We start from the raw sequence: 9816 nt of genomic DNA on the forward strand, positions 1-9816 counted from the left end.
CGATGCCAGCCCTGAGTAGGAGAATGCGTAGTGAATGTTGCCCTATGGACGGACAACTTCTGAGATACTTCGCCGACCTAAACGGGGTTAGATCGCCGAAACAACAGCCCTTGGTCGGGTGAAACCCGAGTCATTCCGGTACGTAGAACCGGCTGTCGTGGGAATGTTATTGGGCCAATCGGAACNGGGGCTCGGCATACTCGGTGGTACAGCACGTCGCTGTAATCGGACATTCACGGCACTTTTTATCACCTGACGATTTTTAGTAATAACTCGACCCCAGCAATACCCGGCGGCTGTTTTATGCAATAGTATTGCCCTTACCGAATCTCGAATATAAACTATGTAGATCGGATCATAACTAAGATGTTTAACAATAACACGACTCCAGCGCCACCTGGCAGGTTAAACTGGGAATCTGAACTATCCAGAGACCTTACTCAAGCACACACAAAATATTTCGTTAATCTCGATTCACTCAGAAACAAAAGAAGTATTCTACAAATTTACTTGAATTAACATCCTATATCTCAAAAGCATTTAGTGAAAGCAAATCTGTTGATGTTATATATACTGACTTCAGTAAAGCATTTGACAAAGTGTGCCACCCGTTGCTCATCTACAAACTTGATCTTCTTGGTCTTCCACCTAATTTTCTACGTTGGATCTCTTCATACCTCTAAGATAGATCACAAAGGGTAATGTTTAAAAATACTATCTCTGACGTCATTGATGTTACTTCAGGAGTCCCTCAAGGTAGCCACCTAGGCCCGGTTCTGTTCTTGCTTTTTATAAACGATATTTCTACAGATATACAATTTTCCAAAATTTTAATGTATGCAGATGATGTAAAGCTTTATAAATCGTACGTTTCAATTAAAGAAAGGTCTTTGCTACAATCAGACTTAGACAGCATGGCTTACTGGTGTCAAGTAAATCTTATGCCTCTAAATCTTAAGAAATGTAAAGTAATGAGCTTCTCGCGAAGAGCTGTTCATCCCACTTCTTATACAATAGGTAACCATAACCTGGAACAGGTATACAATTTTGTGGACCTTGGTATCACAATGGATCCTAAGCTTAATTTTAATCTTCATATTAATGTGACAGTCAGCAAGGATAAAGGTGTACTTGCATTTGTGAAACGTTTGGAAGACGCCGGTCCCCCTCCTCAATATCCCAAAAATTTTTCTAAGAGCATGCGATTGATTTCGTATATCTCTATACTATTATATGTTCATGTACACAACCATGAACACTTCCCAAGATTTGCAGTATGAAAAATTCGGTTTATTTGAGTAGAGTAGATTACTTGACTACAATGAACACATCAAGAAATATGTAGTATGAAAAACTCGATTTGTATGAGAGGTGCCACGCCCCTCTTCCAATAATATCAATATTTTTATGAGTAAGCGATTAATTTCGTATAGGAGGTGCCACGCCCCCTTTTCCAATCGCCAATCGATTGATTTCATATACATATATCCCTACCAAGTCCAGTACTATACCATGAATACTTCCAGAGAAATACAGTATGCAAAATTTACTTAGCGCTATGAAATATACTTTACGACCAGTTCCCCGCGCCCATTTTCCAAATTGATTTTATTTATCTCCATACCAAGTTCCCGTTTCGGAGGAGTTGACCGCTAACACCGTGACATGAGATTTTATTTGAATGGTCGCAACCCTATGCAATTTTTTTCCTGTATTAAATGTTTTCATACATTCGCATTGGAATAGCATTATTTAAATTAAATGTTTTTTGATACAGCAATATATTTTCATACATATAAGGATTTTATCGAATGGTGGAAACCCTGTAAATTTTTTTTATGCATTCTCAGTGAAATATTATTATTGGGTTTTTTTTCATTTAATTTTTTTGTTGATTTTTCAGATATCTGGCAACAACGGTTTTTCAATCTTTTCTTTACAAATCTTATACAGACAGAGAAACAAAATGAAATAAACACGAAGCAAATCCGTTGGGCCGTTCTTAAGTTATGCGATAACACACGAACAACAATACAATTTTATATCTAAAGACTTTTTTTCGAGTGGTGGCAACCCCTTTCAAGTTTTTTTTATTAAAATTGTTTATACACTCTCAGTGTAGTACATTATTGCGGCTTATGCAAATTTAATTTTTATTTTTTTATATTTGAGATATATGTGGCAACGCCGGTTTTCCAATTTTTTCTTCACATTCATTCTACAGACAGAAAGAAACAAAATGAAATAAAAATAATTTTTACATATAAAATTTCTTTCGAATGGTGACAACCCTACCTAAAATTTTTTTCTGTATTCGTTTTTTTTTATACTTTCTCAGTGAAATAGCATTACTGCGGATTATTTATAATTATTTTTTTTTCTGATATTACAGATATCCGGCAACACCATATTTTCCAATTTTGTCCTTAAAAACCTTTACAGACAGAAAGACACTGGAATAAAAACGAAGCAAATCCGTTGAGACGTTCTTGAATGATGCGATAACACATTAAAGCAATTCATTTTTATATATAAACTTTTTTTCGAATGCTGGCAACCCTATCAAGATTTTTTTTCGATTTAATTTTTTAATACGTTCCCAATTAAATAGCCTTATTGCGGCTTATTTGTAATTATTATTTTTTTTCTGATATTGTAAATATCTGGCAACACCACTATTTCAATTTTCTCTTTACAAACCTCCTACAGACTTAAAGACACAGAATGAAATAAAAACGAAGCATTTCCGTTGAGCCGATCTTGAGTTATGCGATAACACATAAACAGCAATTCATCTAATATATAAAGATCTCGTGTCATGGTGTTAGTGGTCGAACTCCTCCTAAACGGCTCGATCGATCTTTATAAATTTTTTTGTGTATATATGCTAGGTATGAGAATCGGATATCGGAGAAGAATATTTCATATCGCTAGGTGCAGGGGGCGTGGCACCTCCCATACAAACCGAGTTGTTCATATTTTTTGTTATTTGATTGACTGGAACTTGGTATGGAGATATATGAAATCAATCGTATAGTCATGAAGAAAAATTGGGGCTATCAGAAAAAGCGGCGTGGCACCTCGTTTCATATTTTGAACCTATATTACTTAAATGGAAAGAAATAAGTGTACAACAAATTTTGTTGTTAGGTGGTGTTGCAGTCGATTTTTCGTTTTTTTTTTTTTTTTTGTTAACGACTTATAAGATTGTGTCTTAAAAACCTTTGTTTTAATTATTTACTTGTTTGCATCTGTATTTAATTTTTTCCCGCCAATTGTCTATGCACTTTTGGAACATAGTCATCCCATTGCGCTTGAAAGAAATTACCAGCAATGGGGTCACCCAATTTGTGCTTCTTTGCAAATTTATTCGTACTAAAGTTTGGTCGATTCTGGCTACTGTTTTTCGGTATACGAGACTCTTGAAATCGTATTTTAACTGGTTGCTGGTAAACCAAGAATATATATCTATGTAATCCAGTGCCTTGTGGCGGTCCAGAACCTACATAAGCAGTTAATTCGTCACCTTTGCTTATATCTGATCCTGGTATATTGGCGACCAACCAATGCTGGAATTCGCGAAATTTGGGGTCTTTGCGACTGGGCGCATCTGGGTCGGTCATTATAAGGGTATAAAGTGAATCACTTTTGGCATCCCATGCGACAGTGGGACGTGTCGCTACCTGTGTCGGTGTTAATTCAATACCATTTTCAGCCAATACGTCTTTATAGGTGATCTAGAATGGAATCAATTATTTTATTTTTTTTTTGTATGAATATACGTATATGTTAAAAAAACACAAGATAACGAAAACTGCCACTACGCGAAATCAAACTAAATTTTGCAAGAGAACGTCTTTTCTATTTTTCTGTGTCTTTTTCCTTGATATGTGGCCTTTCATTAGATTTATTGCATTTTTTATGATGTTATGCCATGTCCATGACTGTGTAATATACATACATCGTACCTAATACCCTGCCGAAAGAATCAATAAGTATAAAGAAAATATTTAAAAACCTTCAGAAAATGCTTTGGTGCTAGAGCTATCACATCAGGCACAACTTTATGCTGCTTGAAAATCACTTCAGTACCGCTCGAAGTTGACGCTGTAGCCATGGGTGCACTGCAAGACACGTCTGGGATTAAAATAAGTTGGATGATTTCAATGAAAAAAGTCCAGTCTTGGATTTCAGTTGTTGTTTTGAAACTCATCCTTACAGTGAGTTTAGAAACACCAAAAATTTTTTTTTTTTGCTTTGACAGTTAGTTATCAAAAAACGTTTTTAAGACAAACATGCAGGGTTTGGGTCTACAAAATTTTCACAAAAACACTTAAGTGATTTTAAAAGCTTTGACTTTAGAGGGAAAACATCTGATAGGAGGCCATGATAGGAGGTATACACGAACACCAGCCTATGCTGAGCAATATTCATTTCTTTACAAATGATGTGAGGAAAGTATCAAATGTACTTTTAGTTTTCCATAAACACGGCATTGACTCATTTAGTGCAATGAATATTTTTTCTTTTGATTTCATACGGATGACGATATTTACTGGTTGACTACTTAAAAAAATGATATAATTTCACCAATCACGAGGCCAACACGCTAGTGGAATCATTAAAATGTCCAACTCTTCGTTTTTGCACCAGTAGCTTGATGGTGCCAGCATGCCGGTGTTGTAAGTATATTTTTGCATAAACGTGTAACAATGAAAGTGACCTTCTTAATTGATCGGCGGCCGAAATCCAACATTCGCTATCGCTAATTTTAATCGCCAAAAATATCTAAAAGAATAGCAGCCGTGCCTAAAAACATGCAACATCTATGTGGTTAAATACCGCTCACACTAGCTGATTACACGGAGGTACCGGGGCAAATCGGGAAATACCCGGCCACCCGGATAATATACATACATATATATGTCGGTGCCGGCTACACGAAAAGCACCCGGGTAAGGAGACATAAAGCTTCTTGTATACTTTTTTGGTGAGGATAAATATTTTTTCAGTGAGAAAAATTTTTTTAGTACACTTTTTTATGTCTAGAATGTGCACCTATGCACTAGCCTGAGTAGACGCAGACAAGAAAAATAAATTAGAACATTAGTTCTGTACGTAAATTCAAACTCCTAATTTTTGTAAATGCATATACAACATGCATGTATACATATGTATGTATGTATGTATATTTTAAAGAATATTAAATATTAATATTTTAAAACACTAAACTAAACGAAACTAAATGTCGTTCTCGTAGTTTTGTTCCCAAGAACGCGTCAAACCCAAAACCAAAATGAAAAAAAACTGACGAAAACCTTCTCATTCGGAATTATATAAGAACAATCCCCTGTTGAACGTTCTCAGAGAGAACAAAATGCAAACAATACTTTCGGGAACATTTCTAAGAGAACAAAATGCTAACAAATTTCTCCTGAACGTTATGGCAAAGAAAAAAACGGGAACAAAAAAATAAAGTCCCAGTAACTTTCTCACCAAGAACGAAAAAGGAACAAATCTTCTCTGAACTATCTCATAGCTTTCCATGACTTTGAAATGTTTGAATATTAAAGTTAATCAAAAATGAACTGAAAGATAATTATGCAAAGACTTATGAGACGAACTTTTTTATTTTTTTAATTTAATTTTTTTTTCCATAAATGGAAATGGAATGATAAACGATCAGGAAGTTGAAATGATCCAGCTTTCCTCTGGCTTAGATATAACATCCGTGCTTCTCCCTCCTTTTCCCCCGAACACGCAGACGCCCCTCTCATTCTAAAGGTTTAAGTTTTCAAAACTTTTGTTCTAGCTTTACTCTCTATCAGGACGTTCCTCAGACTTTTGCTCTTTTTTCTTTTGTGTTTTATTTTTCGCTTGGTGTATTTCTGCTCACCCTGGTGTTGATTTTTGTAAAGTAATTACTTATTATCATTAATGGTACAAACATGGCGTATGAGTAACATTCTTACCTACTCATCTATACATAGTATAAAGGAAAGTCGAGATTCTTTGTACGCGGTAATCTCGAAAACTACTGAATGGATTTTGACGAGATTTTCTCCAATATACTTTGTATAGATAGGAATTTTAATAAAGTTGCCACCTGTCTAAAAAACTATAAGATCCGCAGCGTTTGCTGGATTACAAATGTGGAGGTGTCAAAGGAAAGGGATAGGCCTCTAGAAAAGCACAAATGTTTTATTTTTTTGAATAGGGTTGCCACCTGTTTATAAGATTACTATATACAATCACAATAAGCGTAAGATGTGCAATAATGGATTGTTTTTCTGAGTAGGATTGGCACCTAATAAAAAGTAAAAAGATTCTCTCCGTTCGTTGGATTACAAAATGAGATATCAAATGAAAGGCCATGTCCTTCGCATGTGCAAAACCTTTAATTTTTTTGAGTAGGGTTGCCACCTATTTAAGATTTACTATCTTCTATACATAGTATAAAGGAAAGTCGAGATTCTTTGAACTTGCTAATCTCTAAAACTACTAAACGGATTTAGAGGAGATTTTTTTAAGTATAATTTGTATAGATAGGAATATTATCTTTAGTGCTTTAAATTCCTATAGGGTTGCCACCTGTCTAAAATATTATACTATTCGTTGGATTACAAGAAATGAGGTGCCAAATAGATGTGAAAGTGAAATAAAGGAAAATTTTGCGTTATTGCCGGTTGTGTTATTTCACGCTCCTATATTATTATTTTAGTAGGGTTTAATTGTCAATCACACCTTATTTAATATCTACACATTCAGAGCGTGGTAAAGTCTCGCGCATACGAGGCCAGCTAGTATTTTATAAAAACGAAATTATTTTTATTTTTTTTTTAGCTCCATACAGTTTTATACTTCTACAATCGTAAAATTATTGCTACTACCTTTAGATACGAATATATATTATAATATTTCCCCACATGGTATGGAAGATTCTTATAAATTTTCCCTATGTACGTTCGTTTGCGGTATATAATCGTAAAATCGCTTAATCATCAGCCCTGACACAAATGTATATGTATACGTATGTATATTAGACCATTCGTTAAAAAAAACAAGTAAGAGCAGCGCTGTCTTCGGCTATGCCGAAGGCTTCATACCTTTCATGAGCATCTGAAAATTTTACTTTAACAGATTACTGCATTTGGAAAGATTTATATATTGACAGCAGGCATAGTATCTCCTCTACATATATAAAAAATCATATCTAAACAATCAGATGTATGGAAGATATACCTTATATAGCACCAATCTAAGTGATTTTTCCTGCTGTGTGATCGGTACGNCATAAAGGAGATATATCGCAAAGACTGGTATCTGAACAATCAGTGGTATAAGAGATAAAGCTCATACAGCATACATTTTGACGATTTTCTTAGTAGACTTTGTATTATTATTTATAAAATAGCTTAAGAAATTTTTCGGTGTTAGCTGTCCAAATAAAGGAGTTTTACAGTAAAACCCCACATCTGAACAATCAGTTGTATGTGGGCAATAAACGGGTTATAGTGATCCGATCTTTGTTAATTTTACTGTAAACTTTCTGTTGATAACGAGTAAAAATAGTGCGAAATTTCATGTGTTTAGCTGCATAAATGGCGGAACGAAAGTTCTCATAACTGAACAATCAGTTGTATGTGGGCAATAAACGGGTTATAGTGATCCGATCTTTGTTAATTTTACTGTAAACTTTCTGTTGATAACGAGTAAAAATAGTGCGAAATTTCATGTGTTTAGCTGCATAAATGGCGGAACGAAAGTTCTCATAACTGAACAATCAGTTGTATGGAGGCTATAGGTTATAGTGACCCTATCTTCGCCATTTTATCTGAAAGTATTCTTTTGATAATAAGTGACAACAGTGCAAAATTTAATGTTACTAGCTATTTCAATGGAGGAGTTATAACGAAAAATCTTATATCTGAACAATCAGTAGTACGGGAGCTATAGGTTATAGTGACCCGATCTTTGTAATTTTCACTCTAAGTTCTCTGTTGATAATGGGTGGAAGTATTGCAAAATTTCATGTTCTTAGCTGCATAAATGGAGAAGTTATAACGAAAAATCTCATATCTGAACAATCAGTTGTATGGGAGCTATATGTTATAGTGGTCCGATTCTTCCGGTTTCGACAAATGATTAATACATTATAAAAATACACCCACCTACCAAATTTAATCCGGATATCTCGAAAATTGAGAGACTAGATTGCATACAAACAGACGGACAGACGGACATGGCTAAATCGACTCAGCTCGACGTTCTGATCATTTAAGTATACATTTTAATGGGTCTATCTCTTCTTGTTCTGGTACTTACAAACATCGGACCAAAGTTATAATACCATTTCATGCTCATGAAAGGTATAAAAATTGTTTTGCCGGGCGGAAAAAGATGTCTTTTGGTCCAAAAATAAGCTGTGCAAAGTTTTATTCGAATATGATAACTCTAAGTACTTGCGCGCTGCATTTGGAAATTTAGAAAACCATATGCATTCAGGGAAAAAAGCTTTTAATGAAATAGTTGAAAATCGTAAATTTTATAATCATTTGCTATGTAAAATAAGTCACAGAATCTGAATATAAGGTCAAAAATAAAAAGTAATTTCTTTTACCCTCTGAGCCGCTTTTCAAAACCGTCGAAGCCTTTAACGTATATTTTTGACTGGCAAATCAAATATCACGGGTATTCACATTTTCTAAATCTGGCAATAGAAGTCCCAAAACTTTATAATTTTTTCCACTTCTGTACCACTCAGGAGATATCATAACTCAAACACGTCATCCTTGACAATTAACTAATAATTATTTTTTTATTAGTTGTTAAAAGCTAACTAAAAAGTTAAATTTACAGCAAAATTTTGTGTGGAGTTATTTCTTTCCATATAGGTATTACACGTTATCAATATGAACCAAATCAGGCCATAAATACGGGGTTTAAAATATCTCGACCCCTGCGCCACCTAGTGGATTAATTCATGTGTATATTGTTTCAAGTTTCAAGTCTCTATCTCATCGGAAAGTTGGTTAAAAATGGATTTCAAGGTTTGATTACACAGGTGAAAATAAATCAAAGGTTGAATGGGTTTTCTATCGTCACGGGTGGGACATTTGTACAGCAAAAATAGTTTTTCTTTTTTAAATTTACGTATAAAGTACTAAGCAATTCTACATTTCGATAAAGCTACACCTACTTCACTAATATACGAGTTATTAGCAAATACGAAAAATATTCCAACTTGATTTTATATCGGAAAATTCCGAGCTGTTTCTTCTGTCACGGGTAGGACAAAAAAAAAAGACACTGCTTTTTGGAGAACATATATTTTACGGAAAGTCTGTGAATTTACTTAACATTTCTATCTGAATTAGATGTTTTACTATACAGAAAAGAACCAGCAGTTCGAACAAAGCACAAACCATAACAAGAATTAGTTGTTTATTATTAAAAAATTCAAAATTCTCATGTCACGGGTGGGACAACTTTTGTCACGGGTGGGACACGTACGATTTTCTTCATAAAATAGATTCCAAATACAAGATCAATCGACCCACTTTTATCACAGTAGAGTCATTTTAAGACGCACGATATACTGCTGCACTTCTGCACGGTGCATTTGATTGTAATGAAATTTCGAATGTGCCTTAATGATTTTCAAGTTTGTTTATACTAGCTATGTTTGGCTGGCTAACACTAACTACAGGTTAAACATGGATATCGACTCCTGTTATCACGTCGATAGCGATGTTTAACCTACTGTTAGTGTTGCAAGATCCGGCAACGTCTTTGGCCTCTGACGTTTTTTACCAA

General features: G+C 34.6%; 1 protein-coding gene across 1 annotated transcript; it reads right to left on the reverse strand.

Moving 5' to 3' along the window:
* Positions 1–3257: 3257 nt before the first annotated feature.
* On the reverse strand, positions 3258–4117 carry LOC108377905 (protein D2-like). Its single transcript, XM_017634200.1, has 2 exons — positions 4019–4117; positions 3258–3737 (listed from the first exon to the last, which is right to left on the reverse strand). Exons 1-2 carry the CDS (start codon positions 4115–4117, stop codon positions 3258–3260), a joined length of 579 nt encoding a protein of 192 aa, XP_017489689.1.
* Between the last annotated feature and the right edge of the window lie 5699 nt (positions 4118–9816).

The sequence above is a fragment of the Rhagoletis zephyria genome, unplaced genomic scaffold (assembly GCF_001687245.7).
Source record: "Rhagoletis zephyria isolate East Lansing unplaced genomic scaffold, Rhagoletis_zephyria_1.1 Rzeph_scaffold_12948, whole genome shotgun sequence".
NCBI lineage: Eukaryota > Metazoa > Arthropoda > Insecta > Diptera > Tephritidae > Rhagoletis > Rhagoletis zephyria.